At 37.3% G+C, this 21095-nt stretch overlaps 1 protein-coding gene across 2 annotated transcripts in view; it reads right to left on the bottom strand.

Moving 5' to 3' along the window:
* Positions 1-1145: 1145 nt before the first annotated feature.
* RNF20 (ring finger protein 20) overlaps positions 1146-21095 on the bottom strand; it is a 28313-nt gene continuing 8363 nt past the window's right edge. For both annotated transcript variants that reach the window (XM_025360281.1, XM_025360282.1), the window contains exons 6-20: positions 19077-19195; positions 16968-17114; positions 16720-16797; positions 16338-16457; positions 14031-14210; positions 12934-13069; positions 12499-12620; positions 12009-12379; positions 10630-10747; positions 9889-10038; positions 7188-7400; positions 3570-3695; positions 3266-3406; positions 2482-2583; positions 1146-2247 (exon numbers count right to left, since the gene is read on the bottom strand). In XM_025360281.1, the coding sequence (XP_025216066.1) occupies positions 2071-2247; positions 2482-2583; positions 3266-3406; positions 3570-3695; positions 7188-7400; positions 9889-10038; positions 10630-10747; positions 12009-12379; positions 12499-12620; positions 12934-13069; positions 14031-14210; positions 16338-16457; positions 16720-16797; positions 16968-17114; positions 19077-19195 (2300 nt within the window). In that variant the 3' untranslated portion in view covers positions 1146-2070. The remainder of the gene's footprint in view (positions 2248-2481; positions 2584-3265; positions 3407-3569; positions 3696-7187; positions 7401-9888; positions 10039-10629; positions 10748-12008; positions 12380-12498; positions 12621-12933; positions 13070-14030; positions 14211-16337; positions 16458-16719; positions 16798-16967; positions 17115-19076; positions 19196-21095) is intronic.

A 21095-nucleotide genomic window follows, 5' to 3' on the forward strand; every position in this document is an offset into this window, starting at 1 on the left:
GCGCTGGGCAGCTGACTTTCTCAGTCAATTGTCGCAAACAGCCAACAGCCAAGCCCAAACCACCTGTTGACCAAGCAGTATATCTGCACCCAACCAACCAAGTTATGCTCAAGCTTACCCTATAAGAAGAGCAAGAAGCAAGGTGAAAGTGTCCTATTAATAAATGAAAACTCACTGTGTCCAGAAGCAGGAGTTAATCCTGTCATGATGGTTCTGTGGGGGTGGGGGTGTTTGCTGAGCAGGGGGTCAAGGGACCCATGACCTCTCTTGATGACCCAGTAAGATTCTCTAGTTAGATTCATTGCTTAATTCCTACCACATGACTTTGTGGAATTCAGTGCAAATCCTATTGATTATAGCTGGTGACCACAAAAGGACACAGAATTTGCTTTTACCTGTCTTCTAGGACAGGTGGTGATCAAGAGGGATCCACTTTACACAACCCCTTGCCAGAGATTTATAAAACCTCTGGTTTGCTGGTTACTATAAAACATAATGCAGCTGGGCATGGTGGCTCACACCTATAATCCCAACACTGGGAGGCCGAGGAAAGCGGATCACCTGAGGTCAGGAGTTTGAGACCAGCCTGGCTAACATGGTAAAACCCCATCTCTGCTAAAAATACAAACACCCAGACATGGTGGTGAGCACCTGTAATCCCAGCTACTCAGGAGGCTGAGGCAGGAGAATCACTTGGACCCAGGAGGCAGAGGTTGCAGTGAGCCAAGATTGTGCCACTGCACTCCAGCCTGGGCGACAAGAGCAAAATTCCATCTCAAAAAAAAAAAAAAAGAAAAAACCACCACCACATAATGCAAGAACTCTCACCCTAAAGCTACAGGCAGCAATATGCTCCCCCTAAAAACAAATTATAGTCTCTTACCCCACATAATGAACTATGAAAGATAACTGAGTAGTCAAATAAATTAATCTTTTAGGCATTATTTTTCCACAGAATAGACTCAATAAAAGAACTAGGAGAAAAGTGCTTCAATTAAGCAAAGATCTAAATACTCTAAACTAGGCCAACCTCTTGATCTAAGCTGATTATTTCCATGCAAGAGAATTCAATTCTAGAACTGCAGGTATAAAATCAACTTGTAACAATAAAGACAAAAGTTTCAAAGAAAAATCATAAACACAAATGCAAACTGAATCCTGCTTTAATTCAAGCTTGTGGAGAAAAAAGTCCTACAGAAACATTCCACGGAATTTTCTGGAAAAGAGGGATCACAACCACCCCTGCAAAAAGGAGACTGAGAGTAATTCATAGCTCACCAAGTTCTCTCTGTATCAAATTCCCAGAACACCCAGAAGATTTCTTCACCAGCTCAGTCCTGACTCACCCTCTTCAATCTTTATTTCATCAGAAGACAAAGGGTCATATTATTTAAAAGTATTCTAGCCTCAAGAAATTTACAGACTTGAAGTAGTAGAGCATTCAAAACTTAAATAACTTTAACAAGAAAGTCAGCTGGTCTTAACAAGTTACTCTGCTAGTAAATGGGAAATGGACTGAATCATCCTAGACATAATTGCATCAGGGCTGCAAACCACCCAGGGGAGAGTAGCACAATTATACTATTTTGTAATCCACATTCACAAAAAGTTTGCTACACAAATGAAGAAAACTTTGTGCCCATAGACAACTTATTTTTTAAAATATCACTCCCCAAAAGTAGCCATGTTTCCACTTTTGTTCCCTTCTCCATATCAAAAATACCAACTTGATTTCTTCAGGAGGAATGGACAATCCAAGTTTATACAGTGGGCTGGAAAAAGAAAACATTGAAAAGTCTAAAAGCAGGAAATAAACAAAACTGGGAGGGAAGACAATAAGAGTTGTTTGTTTCTAATTCATTCTGAAACCCAAGGCTTGTATTTACCAGTCCTTTCTGCTAAAGTCATCCAGCTATTGAAGAGGACAGCCTGGAAGTAAAGTCTGTGGAGGAAAGGTAGTTGACTGATAAACTGTCCTACAGGTGACAGTCAAGGAGAGAAGAGGTAGAGGTTTGGTGGTTAATGAATAAGTTCCTGACTAGCCAGCTCCTCTTCTTCTCTTGACTTAGATCAACCAATGTAGATGCGATGAAAATCATTGGCACCAAAAGCAGCATTACACTTGGGACATTTGCGCTGGCGGGTGTCATAGCGTGTCTTCACACACTCAAAGCAGAAGACATGAAAACACTTAGTAAGAACAGCATCCTTTTTACGCATGTTACAGCACGGACAGGTCAAGCGTGCCTAAAAAGAAAAGATGTCAGAGTTTGAGCAATCATGAAAGTTTATGATCCAAATGGCTCTCATATAGTACACAACCAAGAAGAGAACCCACAAGGCACTAAAAAAAGAGCATCATTTCCCCCAACCTGCCAAAATAAACCATTCTCTGGTTACCATCATGTAAATCATTCTCCCATTCTATTACGCCACTTAAAGCCTTGACAAAAAACAAATCACTGAGGCATTTTTTCTAACCTTGTAATCCTTAATCTCTTCCATCAGAATCTCATCACACTTGGGTACATTGTCTGGTTTCTTTGTGGTCTCCAGCTTCCTGCGAAGTCTAGAGATGTCCTCCTGTGGTAGGATAGCATACCTATTAGACACGCTTACCCAAGTCTGCCATTTTTGAGAAAAACAATAGCTCTAACTTGAATTTTCTGTTGTGAAAAGAGAGGACTTTCTGTCCTTTTATGTCCAATTATCTTGTAGAAATGTAGAGAACTGCAAATGGCAGACTATTTTCTTTTGTTTCAGAACAGGCAACCATATCATATCCTCAAATTAGAATTGCATCTATTACCAATTCAGACCTGTGAAAACACATCTAAGAAGAGTTTAGAGGACAGTCCACTTTGTTTTATGGTAACTAGTTTTAAGCTGAAGGTAGACTGGTTTAAAATAACTCAGATTTATGGATAAGGACTGAAAGACATCATGAGAAACAGCTGGCATGACAAAAATAGAGACATTATAGGAGAACTTGAAAATCCTCTACTGCTGCTATGCTGCTACTTCTTTAACAATTTACTAATTCATTAATTTAACAAATATTTATTTTGTGCCTACTAGGTACAAGGCACCATAAAAGGGTCTGAGGATATGGCAGTGAAGAAAACACTTACTCTCTTCCCTCAACAAACTCCCTCAAGTCTAGCAGGAAATGGCATACACTGGACTAATGATTCTTTCATGATATGGGTCACTTCTGACCTCAGAAAACACCTAAAAGGTGACAAGAAAAGACAACTGCTTTTACCTGGGCTCGTTTGAAATTGAACATGTCCTTTTCTTTGGTAACACTGTTCTCCACGATCTCATCCTGAAAATCATGTAGCTTCTTCTGAGCCAACTCCAGTTGTGCTTTGAGGTCATCTGCAAGCTGGGCTGCCTCCATTGCCTATGTAGGATGTACAAATAAGTAACACCATTGTATCATCTCTTATTCCCAGTGAAGCAAAATGTTAGCCAAAGTTGAAAGAATAAAGCAAACTTATAATTTCAACAGTGTTATACTTATTTGTTCCGCTGAGACTAACCATCATTAGATTAATCAATCATACCTTGCGCTTATTCATCTCTAAGGCTTGGGTCCTAAGACCCAGCTCTTTCTCCCCTGTGCCAATGTTGCTCTGTAACAGATGCTCCTTCTCTTCCAGTTTCCTTACTACCTGTAGCTGGGCATCAACCTTTGAACAGAAAATCAAATTTTAACAAAAATGAAAAGTTAAAAAAAAAAAAAAAACTATTCTGTTAATCTATAAGCCCACAAAATACAGTGTTAGAAATCTCAAACTATTACCGATTTTGCCCATGAACCCTTCAAAATACATCAAGACTATGATAACTGAAAGCTTTATTTTTAATATAAAATATTGTGGAAGATTCAAATAAGAGTCTGAAAAATGACTGAAAAGATTCTTTTCCAAATTGCCAAAAATAGAGAATATCACATGCTAAAGCTTAAAACCCAGTAATTCATACTACAGCATATAAATTGAACTCAAACAAAAGTCCAAGAGTATTCCCTTCAGAACAGCTAGCCATTCTAAAAGAGTCTTTTTTGAAATTAATGCACAAAGGAGAATCAAACAATATTAAAGTGTAAAAAGTAAAATCACAAACACCTACCTCCTAACCTCACCCACAACTCATCCCAATATGTGGAGGTAACCATTCTAACAGTTTCTCATGCCACCTTCAAAAAGCGTATCAAAAAGATAGTCCACCATGATCAAGTGGGTCTCATACCAGGGATGCAGGAGTGGTTTGACATCCGCAAGTCAATAAATGTGATACACCATATAAACAGAATTAAAAACAAAAATCACATGATCATCTCAATAGATGCAGAAAAAGCATTTGACAAAATCCAGCATCCTTTTATGATTAAAACCCTCAGCAAAATCAGCATAGAAGGGACATATCTTAAGGTAATAAAAGCCATCTATGACAATCCCACAGCCAACATTATACTGAACAAGGGAAAGTTGAAAGCATTCCCCCCGAGAACCGGAACAAGACACAGATGCCACTCTCACCACTTCCATTCAACATGGTACTGGAAGGCCTAGCCACAGCAATCAGACAAGAGAAAGAAATAAAAGGCATCCAAATTGGTAATGAGGAAGTCAAACTGTCACTGTTTGCTGATCATATTATCATATACCTAGAGAACCCTAAAGACTCATCCCAAAAGCTGCTAGAACTGGTAAATGCATTCAGCGAAGCTTCAGCATACAAAATTAATGTGCACAAATCAGAGCTCTGCTGAACACCAACAGCAGCCAAACTGAGAATCATATCAAGAACTCAACCCCTTTGACAACAGCTGCAAAAAAATAAAATAAAATATTTAGGAATATACTTAACCAAGAACGTGAGAGACCTCGACAAGAAAAATTACAAAACACTGCTGAAAGAAATCATAGATGACACAAACAAATGGAAATACATCCCATGCTCATGGATAATAGAATCAATATTGTGAAAATTACCATACTGCCAAAACCAATCTACAAATTAAATGCAATTCCCATCAAAATACCAACATCATTCTTCAAGGAACTAGAAAAAACAATCCTAAAATGCATATGGAACCAAAAAAGAGCACGTATAGCCAAAGCAAGACTAAGTAAAATGAACAAATCTGGAGGCATCACATTACCTGACTTCAAACTATACTATAAAGAAATAGTCACAGCCAGGCGCAGTGGCTCACACCTGTAATCCCAGCACTTTGGGAGGCCGAGGCGGGCAGATCACGAGGTCAGGAGATTGAGACCATCCTGGCTAACACAGCAAAACCCCGTCTCTGCTAAAAATACAAAAAATTAGCCAGGCATGGTGGCGGGTGCCTGCAGTCCCAGCTACTCGGGAGGCTGGGGCAGGAGAATGGTGTGAACCCGGGAGGCAGAGCTTGCAGGGAGCCAAAATCGCGCCACCGCACTCCAGTCTGGGAAACAGAGCAAGACTCTGTCTCAAAAAAACAAAAAACAAAACAAAACAAAAAAACCCACAGTCACAAAAACAGCATGGTACTAGTACAAAAATAGGCATATAAACCAATGAAACAGAATAGAGAACCCAGAAATAAAGCCAAATACGTATAGGCAACTGATTTCTGACAAACCAAACAAAAACATAAAGTGGGAAGGGACACCCTATTCAACAAATGGTGGTGTGATAATTGGCAAGCCACATGTAGAAGAATGGAACTGGATCCTCATCTCTCACCTTATACAAAAATCAACTCAAGATGCGTCAAAGACTTAAATCTAAGACCTGAAACCATAAAAATTCTAGAAGGCAACATTGGAAAAACCTTTCTAGACACTGGCTTAGGCAAAGACTTCATGACGAAGAACCCAAAAGCAAATGCAACAAAAGAAACAATAAATAGATGAAACTTAATTAAATGAAAAAGCTTCTGCACAGCAAAAGAAATAATCAGCAGAGTAAACAGACAACCCATAGAGTGGCAGAAAAAAATCTATACATCCAACAAAGGACTAACATCCAGTATCTACAAGGAACTCAAACAAATCAGCAAGAACAAAACAAACAATCCCACCAAAAAGTGGGCTAAGGATATGAATATACAATTCTCAAAAGAAAATATACAAATGGCCAACAAACATAAGAAAAATACTCAACATCATTAACTATCAGGGAACTGTACATCAAAACCACAGTGCAATACCACCTCACTTTGCAGGAATGGCCATAATCAAAAAATAATAGGTGTTGGCATGGATATGATGAAAAGGGAACACTTTTACACTATTGGTGGGAATGTAAACTAGTACAACTACTATGGAAAACAGCTTGGAAATGCCTTAATGAACTAAAAGTAGATCTACCACTTGATTCAGCAATCCCACTTCCAGGTATCTACCTAGAGGAAAAGTCACACCATGGAATACTACTCAGTCATAAGGAGGAACAAAATAATGCCATTTGCAGCAATATGGATGGAATTGGAGACCAATATTCTAAGTGAAGTAACTCAGGAATGGAAAACCAAACATTGTATGTCCTTACTCGTAAGTAGGAGCTAAGCTATGAGGATGCAAAGGCATGAGAATTATACAATAAACTGTGGGGACTTGGCAGAGGGAGGCAAGGGACAAAAGACTATACATTGGGTACAATGTACACTGCTTGGGTTGTGGGTGCACCAAAATCTTGGTATCACCACTAAAGAACTTATTCATGTAACCAAACACCACCTGTTCCCCAAAACCTATGGAAATTTAAAAAAAAAAAAAAAGTAAAATCACACATACCTCCTAACCTCACCCACAACTCATCCCAATATCCAGAGGTAACGATTCTAACAGTTACTCATGCAGCCTTCCAGAAATTTTTAAAATACACAGCACAGGCACACAAGTAAACATACACTTTAATGCAAAAAGGGTAACAAAATAAGTCAGTTGATTTTATTTCAGACATGTTTCCATATTAGCAGATCCATATTTGACAGCTACACTGTACTCTTTTGTAGGAATAACAGTAGAGATGTATAATTTACTTACCAATACCCTAATGATGAACATTTAGTTTTCAAATTTTTTTCCATCACAAAAAAATGCCACAATAATCGTTCTTTAATTTGTATCGTCATGTAGAAAGCGCCCTATTTCAATAGAATAGAAAGCTCTACTCATCTTAATTACCTGAGTCTTCAGAGTCAAAACCTGATCTGCCAGCTCCTCCTTCTCTTCTTTAAGCAATTTATGGATCTGATTGGACTTGATACGCTCTGACATGAGCTTGAAATTTGCATCATCCTTCTCCCGCAATTGCTGCATCAAACGGATATTTTGCTCCTGCATGTCTTCAAAGGCCTGGCCTGTGACATCCATCTCAGAGAGGAGTGCTTCTTCTTCCTAAAGGATGGAGGAAGAGATTTCATTTTAGAAGAATCTTCCAACTTCAATGGATGAGCACCGGAAACTAAACTTTCCCACCATTCACTTAGATATAAATTAATTTAGTGACAGAGTTTTAAGAAGCTGTGTTTTGTCATTAGGCATACAAAAGCTCTATTATCTGAAGTCACTGGCACCAATTGTTGGTCTGATACTTATTAGTTGACCTGTATTCAAAGTCAGTTAAAGCAGACAATAATTGTATTTACCTTAATCTAGACAAACAGATCAAGCAGTAATTGGTTAAGAGTATTTCCATGGTAACCTCTCACATTTTCTCATGCTTTTCCGCAATTAGAATACTGGATCTACAGGATTTCCAGCAGGTGCAAACATCTAAAGCCTTGTAACAACCTGATAGGTGACGACTGGTATCTAATAATAGCTTTACTTTATATCTATCTCATTATAAGTGAGACTGAGCATCTTTTCATATGGTTAAGACCATTTGCATTCTTTCTATAACCTATTCATTTCTTTTGCCTATTCTTTCATTGGATTCTTGAGTTTTTTTCCCTCTATTTTGGAGAGGTTTTTTTTTTTTTTTTGTATCAGGTAAGCCTTCTTTGTAATAAGTGTTAAAAATATTTTTTACTTTTTGTCATTTAATCTTTTGGCTTTGCTAACAGTGTTTTTTGCAATGTAGAAGTTTTGTAGCATTTTAAAAAATAACTCAAAATTACCAATTTTTTGTTCACATTTTCTAGCCTTTTATTCATAGAAAGGTCTCTACTCCAAATTAGAAAAGAATTTAAAGGTGTTCTTCTAGCTTTTTGATGGATGCATTTTTTTAAATATCATATCTATGATCCATTTGGAAATCATCCTAGTGTAGAGCATTCAAATATGTATCTAACTTTTTTCTAATATTTTTTTTTTTACTTTTGTCCCATCACATCAGTTTTTCTTTTCCCCACTGATTTAAAACTATGTATTTAGCATATAATAAATATCATGTGTACTTTTATCTATTTCTCAAGTTTCTATTCAGTTCTAATAGTCTGTCTAGTAGTCCCAAGCCATTTTACCTACAGAAACTCTATGTTTTAAAATATGGAAGAGACCCCAGAGCTGTTCTTTTTCAATTTCTCTTGTTACTCTTGTTTACTTTTCCACATGTACTTTAAAACCAGTTTGTCTAGTACCAAAATAAACAAAACCATAACTTAAAAAAAGCACTTGCATGAGATCACAGTACATTAACACATAAACTTAGAAAGACTGAACATTTTTAAGATAGTGAGTCGTCCTATACAAGAACAGTGTCTTTCTTTTTACTTGTTCTAGAACCCATAATAGTACAATTTCCTGATAATTACCTTGAGAAAGGGAAGAAAAAAAAAAAAGTGGCAATTACCAGATTTAAGAAAAGTCAAAATTATACTTTTTCTTTGAAACGGAGTTTCGCTCTTGTTGCCCGGGCTGGAGTGCAATGGTGTGATCTCGGCTCACTGCAACCTCTGCTCCCAGGTTCCAGCGATTCTCCTGCCTCAGCCTCCCAAGTAGTTGGGATTACAGGCATGCGCCACCACGCCCAGCTAATTTTGTATTTTTTTAAAAAGAGACAGGGTTTCTCCATGTTGGTCAGGCTGGTCTTGAACCCCCGACCTCAGGTGATCCACCCATCTCAGCCTCCCAAAGTGCTGGGATTACAGGCAGGAACCACCATACCTGGCCCAAAATTATACTTTTTAACAAAACGAATGTGTATAGGATCTAATGAAGTTCTTTTCAAGCCACTTCATGATCAACTTACCATTAAACCTACTCCATCTCACTGTTATATTGCTATTTCTTAGAAACAATGAAGGTGTACTAACAGAGAACACATATATGGTTTTTCCAAGTATTTTCAGTATCTTTATTACTGAATGTTAATAAAAATTCACTGGGATTTAAAAATAAATACATATTCATTATGAGGAAGAGAACAATCTCTGTAGTTCTATGACTGCAATAGCCATAGTTAACATACTGCTTAATCAATATGTACTATATTGGTTAATATATTATATCCTTATTATATATAAATCACATATTTATAAGCACAGTTTTTCTATGTAGTATATGTACTACATAGAAATATATATTTATAAGCATAGTTTTCTTAGTTTCACATATTTGTAATCATAATGTATATAAAACCTTACATCTTATTTTTCATTTTATATTCACTATAACCCTTAATTCCAGGTCAGCAAAGAAAGACTAGATCTTCAATAATTGTCCATTTAAATAACAGTAAATTTCCTGCCTTGCAAACACACAAAACAAAATAACAGAAATATTAAAGACTTGAAGGTAAGAATTAAAACACACACACAAAAAGGAAAAACACATATTAATCAAAAAAAGACCAAAATAAAAAAGCAAATTTTACTGGCAGTAACTTATTGTCAAGTAACATTTACTCAAAAAGTCAATTAAATAAAGAAAGTGTGTCCACCTGCTTGGCCATGGCTAGCTTCTTCTGTAGGTATTCTATCTGCTCCTCCACTGCCCGGATCTTCCTCAAGGCATCCTCATCAGCCATTTTCTTGTTCTCTTTCTTCTCTTTATCTTCCAGATCCTTGAGTCTTTGCCTTAGATCTTCCAACTATAGGAGGAAAAAAATTGCATAAAAATAAAAAGTTGTAATACATTTTCAAAAATCAATTAATACTGTGCAAAGATGGAGGGTCCGTAATACCAAAAGAATCTTTACAGAATTACAGAACAAGATACATAATATACTAAAGCATCACATAGCAACGTATGTTTTAACATCACTCCATTCCACTATGACATGCTTCTATAAGCAACATTTTTGAGAACTGCACAGGTACCTTTCTTTAGAATAGTGGTTCTCATTCTTTTTTTAGGCCTCAAAATTTTAAGAGCATAAGACATTCCTCCCAAAAGTAATGAAAAAGATTATCTCTGCAGCAATGAATTACATAGGAAAAACAAGGAATAAATACTTTGAAAAGCCTACTGATAACCCCAGTAATTCAGATATATTTATTTTACCATCCTATGGAGAGTTTTTAAATCTCTACTTTAGATGGTCTTTCAAAAGGCAGGAAATGTTGCACTTAAACACTAATTTTAAAGATAAAGAAATAAATTATATCCTTAGCAAGTATGAAGGAAAATCCCACAAATGAAGATTTTAACCAGAAGGACAGGTAATAGCAGACTAGAATACCTCTGCCTTAGACTTCTTCTCAGCTGCCATCAGCTGAACTTTGTCTCTCTGTTCCTTTGGGGCAGAGCGGTACATATCCAGCAATAGTTTCATCTCCTTTTGGCTCTCTTGTGCCTTCCTATGACAGGCGTAGTACAAGGAGGGGAACAATGTAATAAGAAAATAAAGGTCATCAGAGCAAGGGAATTTTGATTGAGCAGAACATTTTAAAAACAGTTTCATTTTACATTTCATATCACACCTAACAGAAAAAATTTTGCACAGACTATCAAAAGACTTTTGGATAAGCTAAGAAAGTACAGAAAAGTAAGCTGTATAAAAATGAATCATTTCTCCCTTCAGACGAAGTCCTCTAACAAAGTTATAAAACAGACATTTGTACAATTGTTATATAGGCAAATTTCTGTGGCCCCCAATCCTGAGTAACTGAGATTTAGTAGTAGGTCTGGGGATGGAGCCCAAAAATGTATTTAAACAAGTCACTCAGATGGTTCTGATACCACATCAGAAAAAAAAAGAAAAGAAAAAAAAAATTGCCTTAAGGAGTTCAAGAGGGAGAAAAAAGAAAAAGGAAAAATTTGAAAGTCTGAGCTATACTGTTAATCCTAGATTTGACAGCTGAAGGATTAACCATCAGCTAAAGACTAAAACTTCACCTCTTATTAAATTACTAAACCTCTTAACTATACTTTTATATGCCAAAGGAGTTCAAGCATTTTGAGCACAGTGGTCCCTCAAACCCAAATATCAACAAAGGGTCAACCATAGAAAATAAGGAGCAAGAAGTAAGCCATTCTGCCAGAGAAGTTATTGGTTATACAGGAGAAGGGCCAATGGCATAAGGTTATGACACAGATAAATTCACCAAGTTAAAGGTCTGTCAGTGTTTCAATGTCTACAGGAGTAAATCTCCTAAGAAAGATCTGGTATATTCACAAACCAGTTAACTCTCAGGCAAACGATCAGATATTACTCAAGTTACAGTGATACATAAATACTCCACTTAGTATCATTTAAATTACGATTAACACCAGCAATCTGCTCAAATCCAGTGAAGAACAGTAGCTAATTTCTAATAATTCTCAGATGTGTAACCTCAGTCATGACATCCTTTTCCTTAATTTGGATTCATGGAAAATAAGGCTACAATCATCGGTTTACTGATACTTGATCACTGAACCAAAGTACTAAACAGCCATGAAGGCCATTTTGGCTGTGCACTTGAACAAGACTTGAAACCAAATTAATTGTACAATCTAAACCATTACAATGATTAGATAAGCCATGCCATCAACCAAACATTTCATGCATGATATCTTAATCTTAGCTTTTCTCTTAGCTTTTCAGTCAGAAACTGTTACTCTAAATATGGCTCTTACTTGAGTTCAATCTTCAACTGTTTGATAATTTCTGCTTCCTTTTTCCTTCCATCATCATGTTTGCCTTTCTCTTTATCCTTAGCAGAATCTCTCTCTTTTTCTGACTCTTTTAGCTTCTGCTTCTCTCGTTCTCTCTCCTTCTCCTTCTCCCGTTCTCTTTCTCGTTCCCTCTCCTTCTCCCTCCTTTCTCGTTCTCGCTCTTCTTCATCCCGTTTAGATTTGATTTCATTGGCATCCTCCTGAGATGCCTTTGAAGCTGAGGACTGGGAGGATAAGTCCTCAGAATCTGGTTTTAGCTCTGCAGGCTCATCCTTAGGGTCCTCAGTACTAGACTGGGACTGGAGGAGGGCACTACCACTACGCAGACGTGTCTGGGAGAAAAAGAAAAGAAAGATGCACATCTCTTACGATAACCACATTGCCCACCTCATTCAAAAACAGCTTTATGACATTAATAGCAAACAATATTTATTCTATTCCTTCTGGTTACCTTGTTCAGGTCAGACTGCGCTTCTCTCAATTTCCGCTTATATCTCAGGACCTCCCCTTTCAGCTGGTGATTGTGATTCTGGAGGCTACTGATGAGGTGGCGCATCTCCCGGTTTATAGGGCCTTAAACACAGGAACAGCAATGTTATGAGGAACCGTGGTAAGGGCAAAGGCACAAGGAGAGAGAGCAGAACACATCAGGAGGCACAGAAATAGGGAGAATTAGCAAAGAAAAGATTCCCTCTCAGAAGATGGAAACAAAACTGGTCAACTTGAGTTAAAAAACAAACACTCAGGCTGTGAACCGAAATGAATTATAGGATTTAAGGTACTCAGGACTTCTGAGTTAAAGTCAGTATTTACAAACCCTGGGGTCTGTGTTGTATCTTTCAAGTTCTTTACAGCAAACTACAGCATGGAGTGAGAATCATTATACCTGCTTGTTCATTGGCAGCAAGGGTCTGCTCAAATTCTATCCTCAGCATTTCATACTCCTTGCGGACCTGGGCCAATGTATCTTCTAGCTGAATTACTTCAGTCCTCAGCTTCTTATGAAGACTAACCTCATCTCGCTACACACAGATAAAGGAACCAATAAAAAATTCTTATTAAAATGTAGAAATACCATCATATTCTATTATTCTGTCTCCTAAATTTGATCTGGAAGAATCTAAAAAGAGAAAAAAATGTATCAATAATGGATTACTCTGAAAATTTCCAGTTCAATCTATACATAATGAAACCAGATATCTACAAAAGACGAATTTGGAAACTGACAGGATACTGAAAAACTGAAGAAAATGGCCCCCAATTCTGAGAATATTAGAATTTAATTGGAGAACTAAACTATAAAACAGTATATAAACATATGTAAAATAGCATTCAATTCATTTGTCAGGCATATATTAAAAGACCAACTATTATAACCATTACCTTAAAAACTATGGAAGATACAGAAATGAACATATGAATTAAAGTTTCTATCTTTTAAAAAAATCATCTACTGGTGCCATTATATGCTATAATGGCATGTAAGTAATTTTGCAGCTTCTACCCACTATGTTCTCCCATACACGCAAGCTCTAGCCATATTAAACTATTTCTCACGCTCTCTCATACCTTTATATATGCTGTTCTCATGCTGGGAATTCCTCCTCTCCTACTTTCAACTACCAATAGACTTGTATTTATCCTTAACATTCATACCTTACTTTTTCAAGTGGAATCAGGAAACTTCCATAGTCAAATCAGACACTCTGTTCTCATCTATCACATCTTTTGGCTATGCTGCCATTGAACCACATTGCATTCTAATGGATACTATTCTTCCACTACCACAGACTACAAGATCTGTGAGGGCAAGAATTCTGTTGTCTCATCTTTATATGCCCAATACCTACCAGAGTAAAGACCTACAGCCACTCTATGAATGACAGCTGAATGAACGAGAGATTAATTGCACGTGAGTGAGTAAAACTGTAAAATTTAGGAGGCAGGAAAGCTTACATACAAAAGACAAGGCAAGGCTGTTACCTCAATGAGCTCAACCTGGTGCTGATGGGTTCCCCTGGTGCCATGAAGCAGGGTCCGAGCCTCATCCAAGTGTGCTTTCAACTGTAGGCTCTCATTATACAGGACGGAGAACTGTGACTGCATGCAACGATATTCTGGAGTTTCCTTAACGACTTGCTCCACTGCACTCCGCAATTCCACCTTAGGAGGGGCCCAAGCAAAGGAAAGTCAGAAGCAGAATCTAGCATGAAGAAGCCCCAGAGGCGAGACAGGAAGTAAAATTTTGAACTCACTGATGTCCTACACAATACAGACAATTTTATAAAGATTATTAAGTTATCTACCCATTGCTCTAGTTATACAAAATCTACCCCCAAATTAAATTAGACTAACTAGGAGATGGTACCTGGATATACTGTATTCTTTCCTCCTAGAATTGTTTTGATATGTGTTTTACATTCTGTGTCGAATGAGCCACCAGAAGAGTGAAATTTGTCAGGACACTTATTTTAAAAACATAGTTGAGGACCCCAGTCACTAACTGGTTCTCTTTAATAACAGTGACAGAGAAAAAAACGGACAGGTTATCAAAAATAGTTATGCCTCTCCTAAGCAACTATCTGCTTTAATTACTCAAACACTTTTAACTGATTTAACTTAGGTTGTTTTTGTTTTGCTATTTTTCAGTTCAAACATCTTTATTCATATCATTTAACCTAGAAACAAATTATAAAATAGAGATGACTATGATCAAAAGAGGAGTGAGGAAAACTTCCAGAATCTCTTTTCCTCTCCTAAGAACCTAAGAGGAAAATTCTTCTGGGCAGGTTTGAAGACCAACAGGATCACCGATCATGTTTCTTTCTCTGTTTTGGTAGCAAAAAACTGCAGAGCCAAATCTGTGGAACCACTTTGGCAAGCAGTGACATATGAATGGCCTCCCTCCCACAGTATATATACACCTCCTGCAAACATCTTGTATACAAGCCCCACTTTTTTCATGCATTTTGGATCCTTACCCTAGTTTACCCTACTTCTCATTTTTCTCAACAACTTCTATATTAGAGCACCTTGATTTAGTCTACATATCTTTATATGTTGCTTTAAATCCTTTTCAGGACAAGGCAGGGGATATATAGTAAGTAAATATGTAAATAAAGAAGTAGATATATCAACAAAACTTAACATTTTTTCTTGTTCCCCCCAGCTTTATTAAGGTATAATCAACAACAACAAAAAAAATTATACATATTTAGGGTATACAACGTGATGTTTTGCTGTACATACACACTGTGAAATCATTACCACAATCCAGCTAATCAACAAATCCATCACCACAGTTACCTTTTTGTGTGTGGCAAGAACATTTAAGATCTGCTCTTAGCATATTTCAAGTACACAACACAGTATTAATTACAGTCACTATGCTACACATCGCCAGACCTTATTCATCCTGCATAACTAAAACTTCGTACCTTTTCCCCAATATCTCCCCATTTCCCCAACCCCGGTAACCACCATTCTATACTCTGCTTCCAAGAGTTTGACTTTTTTAGATCCCACATGTAAGTGAGATCATGTAGTATTTGCCTTTCCGTGCTTGGTTTATTTCAGTTAGCATAATGTCCTCTACGTATATCCATGCTGTTGCACATACACACATACACACACACACAAACACACACACAAATATACACACACTCTGTTTCTTTATCCATTCAGTGTACAGTTCTTTCATTTCCCTGGTTAAGGTTACTCACAATTTTTTTTTTAATGCTATTGTAAATGGGATTGTTTTCTTAATTTCTTTTTTGTATAGTTTGTTGTTAGTATATAGACACACAATTGTTTTTGTATGTTGATTTTGTAGCCTGCAACTTTACTGAATTCATTTATAGTTCTAACAGTTTTTTCGTGGAGCCTATAAGGTTTTCTATATATAAAGTCATGTCATCTATAAACAGAAACAACTTTACTTCTTCCTTTCTGATTAAGAGGCCTTTATTTTCTATCCTTGCCTAATTACCCAGGCTAGCACAAACATAATGAGAGCGGGCATCTTTATCCTGTTCCTGATCTCAAAGGAAAAGCTTTCAACTTTTCGTCATTGGGTATAATATTGGCTGCGGGCTTGTTTTATATGGCCTTTATTATGTTGAGGTACACTTCTTCTACACCTAATTTGTTTAGAGTTTTATCATAAAAGGATGTTGGATTTTGTCTACATTTTTCTTATCCCTCATAAATACGCAGATTCACAACTATGTATATACATGAGTTGATCAGCAAAATGTCTGATTTGACTGCCCTTCAGGCATGCGTTCCTACCTTCAGCTTTTCATTTTGTGTAGTGACCTCCTCAAAGTCTTGCCGAAGTTTCTCCAGCTCACAGAGACGGTTCTGAGCCAACTCTTTGTTCTCTTCGAGCTCTGCATTCATTTCCTCAAACTGGAGAGAAACAGAAAAATAGAGAATAAATAAGTATTCTTCTTAAATCATTTCTAAGCTTCCTATCTTCACTTATTCTCTCTTTCAGCAAAACCCCACGATGTCACTTGTGAATACAATCCTAAGTACCTAAGCACGAAGGCTGACATAAAGTGCAAAACATGTCCTGAGTCACACGATGTCACTTGTGAATACAATCCTAAGTACCTAAGCACGAAGGCTGACATAAAGTCCAAAACAAGTCCTGAGTCACTGATTTTACCTTCCGAGCATTGATAGTGATTGTGCCGCCATACAGACTGCTCCCCGCTCCATACACCTTATAACCTTTGGAATTTACCTACAGAGAAGACAAAGATTCTTTAGTGAGAGACTCTAAGATTTTAGTCTATAACCAATGTACCTTCAAAGGATGAGTTTTTTTCCCTCAAGTACCATGTCCCAAGGTGAGTCTTCCTGCGAACACTCCTTAAAATGATTCTAGTCTCCAAGCCATAAAACAGCACTGACCCGTTCTAGGACTTCTGCTAAGTGTCGGTTGAGTCGCTGTTCCCTCTTTCGAATTTTGTCAATATCCCACTGCAGGTCGTCAATCATGGACTCCAGGACAGACACTCGTGATTCAGCTGTCTCCACTTTACTCTGCAACTTGGAGAACTACATCCCAAAGACAGACATTTAGAAACATATAGCAAAAAAAGACCAAGTTAGAAAAGGACTGCCTAACATATGTAGCTTAAGTTCCAAATTCCACAATATTAACCCTTGCTTATGTGGAATTATATAGAAAAGAGACAAATAGAAGATGCTTCACCCTGTTCCCAATGCATGTTTATAAAAATGAAATCATGGATTCCTCCAACAATTCTGGGTCAGTCATAATCATGAAAACTTTAAGTCTAAAGCCTGTAAGAACTCCCAAAGAAAAGACCACCAAAGATTCAACAATTTTTCTACCTCTGAAAAGCACCATTTCCCTGGACAGACTACAAACATAAAAATTTTGCATTTTTTAAGAGATAAAAGATAGTATCTTTCGTTTTGTTAGATAAATATTTTTTTCAAAAAAACCATTTTTACCCCCAAATTTCTCTCTCCACATTCCCACAAAAGGTAATCCATTCAGAACAAAAGGAAAACTTCCATACACTTTTTCAAGCTCTCCCCAGAGCAATCTGGAGTCAGATACAATACGGTATACATTATACTATAATCTAGAGTCAGATACTCTAGGAGCTATACACCAGCTAGCACTATTTAGTATTTTAACTACTAAACTATTACATGTTCACATTAATCTATATATACCCTTTGTGCTAGCTTTTAAAATATGACACAAAAATCCTTTGAAAGTCCTCCCAACAAGAGGTGGGATCTTTGTTCCCTCCTCTTGAATCTGGGTCAACTTTAGAGACCCAATGGAAATGGCACTACATAATTTTGAGGCTATATCAGAAAGGCTATGAAGGTTCTACCTGGTGATCTTGGGATGCTCACTGGAAGAAGTCAGCCAACATGTAAAAATTCCAACCATCCTGAGACTACCATGATGAAGAAGCAACCTGTAGGTATCCCAGTGGACAATTAACCCAGCTGACAGGCAGCATCAACAGCCAGCCATGAGAGTCAACACGGACATCACACAGTTTAGCAAACAACTGCCCTCCAGGTTAGTAATACAATCTGAGATTTGCCAAAGGCCTAGAAAAGGAAGACCTCTCCATCTTGGTAGCACCTAGTCAATGTCTTAAAATATGACAAAAATATTCCATTTTCTTACTAGACTCCAGTTTATTTATAAGGGCTGCTATATTCTAACCCCTTTGAAGGTCTAGGATAATTCATATGAATTAATAAATTCCCCAGATGATATTCATGCAACCAGCCCAGCATGGACCTTAACACTGGAGTTTAGTAAACAAAGGCATATGAAGAACAAGAGCTTTGAAGTCAAACAGACCTACAGTCACAACACAGCTCAATCACTTTCTAGCTATGCGCCCTCAGAATAATCACTAACCTCTTTGAATTTATTTCTTCGGCAATAAAATGGGAGTTGTTTTGCCATTAGAGGTAACAATCATAAAGTGCTTAAATTCTAGGCACTGAGTAAATGTAACTACTAAATTACTAATTAGCATGAGAATTCAGTGGCTAAACTAAGGTAGGGCAAATTCCAGTAGAATATATTTTGAACTAAATCAAAATGATAATCAGGAGTATCAGAAAAGTCATTTAAGGCCTATCATCACTTTATCTTGATCATTTTGTGTAAATAAATAAATGTCCAAATCTTGGCAAGGTTTAACCATGGCATTATTTGTGCCCAAGTTTAGACTAAAAATTCACATTCCTCAAATTCCTAGGACATCATCAATACAGTAGGTTCTACTTGCCCATTCGCTGTTAAATTTCTACCACGCCATTCCTCAATAACATTATACAGTCTTTTATATTTAGGGTAACTCATTATTTGGAGGTGTGGAGTTGTGTTGTGTTTTGCAAAATCCCCTATGATAGGCCTTCTAGAGTAAGGTGATCTTTGAGGTGCTCAGAATTCTAAGTCAACGTCTGCCACAGCCCACTAGACATAGTCATCTCTCTTTTTTGATTAAGTACCTCCTGAGACATGGTGCGATGCTTTTCCTGAAGAAGATCTGTCAATTCCTGTAGCCTCATATTCTCCTGTGCGAGGAAAGAGTTCAGCTCCTGCACTGCTTCCTCCACTATCAGATTATCTGGGGAAGAAGAACTATAGTTTAATTTAGCATCTATAGTGTCTTTTTTCTTATTTTTATTTTTTGAGACGGAGTCTCACTCTATCTCCCAGGCTGGAGTACAGTGGCGCAATCTCGGCTCACTGCAACCTCTGCCTCCTGGGTTCAAGCCGATTCTCCTGCCTCAGCCTTCAGAGTGGCTGGGATTACAAGCGTGTGCCACCACACCCGGCTGATTTTTGTATTTTTAGTAGAGATGGGGTTTCACCATGTTGGCCAGGCTGGTCTCGAACTTCTGACCTCAGGTGATCCACCCGCCTCAGCCTCCCAAAGTGCTGGGATTACAAGTGTGAGCCACCATGCCTAGCCTATAGTGTCAAATTTTAAAACTGTGTATCCTTGGCCAGGTATAGCAGTTCACGCTGTAATCCTAGCACCTTGGGAAGCCAAGGCAGGCCTATCACTTGAGGCCAGGAGTTTGAGACCAGCCTGAATAACAAAGCAAGAATCATATGCTCTTATCACATATTCTCATATCATATACTCTGAAATACTATGTTAAAAGCACTTCTGAAGCTCAAAAACCAAAATGTACACTACTATTTACAAAGCAGGTAGGTAAACCCATAGAACTTATTGCACTAAGTTAGTATGTTTAAAATTAGAGTTGCAAACACTATAGCTGAAATCCAAATGTTATTAAATGAAACCAGATACTCTCAGGATATATACCACCCATCAGAGGGAGTTATCAGGAAGAAAAACAGCTCTCTCATATCACCTCTTGGCATTACTCTTGGTATCAATACAGAACAGGTTGGTCATAGGGTGGTTTTCATGGCTTTCAATCTAGGATTGCCCATCAGAATCACCTGTGGAACTCTGAAAACAAACATTTCCCTAGGACCTACCTCACACCTATTCAATAAGAACTTCCATGGGCAGAGCCAAAAATAAGAAAATGCTCAGAAAACTCACAAGATGATTCTGATTCATAACCTGAGTTAAGAAGTAGAGACTGAATTTTAGTCCTCTCAATATCCTAAGCACTGAGGACAGGGCCTAGAATACAATAAAAGCTCAATAAGTGTTTAGTGAATTTATAAACAAGCCCATAAATGCAATTATTTTGAATCAAAGAACAAACAAACATGTGAGGGGGATGAACTTTCAAACAAGCTACAACTGATGCTATAATTCATACTTTATACGTCTTTATCTATTAGAAAGCTCAGCTTACCAATGGCAATTGCCTTTTGTTTTACAAATAATGGCATGGCTATTTGTAATGTTTCTACATTTAACTTAAACCTGACCTTAAAATGCATGCCATCAAATAGTAATTTTAAAGTCGTTTGATATACTACTCATTTTATTCCCTTTTTAAATAAAACAATTATTTAACTTGATATTCATTTATGAAATCAAGTTTCATACAGTCTATGCACATGGCATATTAATTATCCACATTACTAAAATTTAACAATACCTTCTAACTATTCAATTAGAGCTAAAGGAGAAAGAAGCATATGTGCATACACAAAGCACCATCATTTTATATTAGGTGAGAGGGAGGTTCACATCCATTCATTCCCCACTGACCAAACATCTACTAGATGCCAGATACAGTGCCAGAAACTAGAGAAACAAAGAAGGGTGAGCCAAACCACTGAACCAAGACACAGTTTAGCTGGGGACATGGAGGTAGATGTAATATATGAATACAATAGTACAAAAGTCTGAGAGGATATAAAACACACTGTTTAGAATGGTTATCTCTGAGAAAGGTGAATGGGGAAACTTTTCTAGTCTACTTATTTGTATTTCTGACTTGTATATTTTTAAACAAGTATCTGTTTTCCTTATAATACAGAAATACATAATCTAATGGAAAAGCAAAAGAAACCCTTGACCAATTTTT

Source organism: Theropithecus gelada, chromosome 15 (assembly GCF_003255815.1).
Source record: "Theropithecus gelada isolate Dixy chromosome 15, Tgel_1.0, whole genome shotgun sequence".
In the NCBI taxonomy this organism is placed as follows: domain Eukaryota; kingdom Metazoa; phylum Chordata; class Mammalia; order Primates; family Cercopithecidae; genus Theropithecus; species Theropithecus gelada.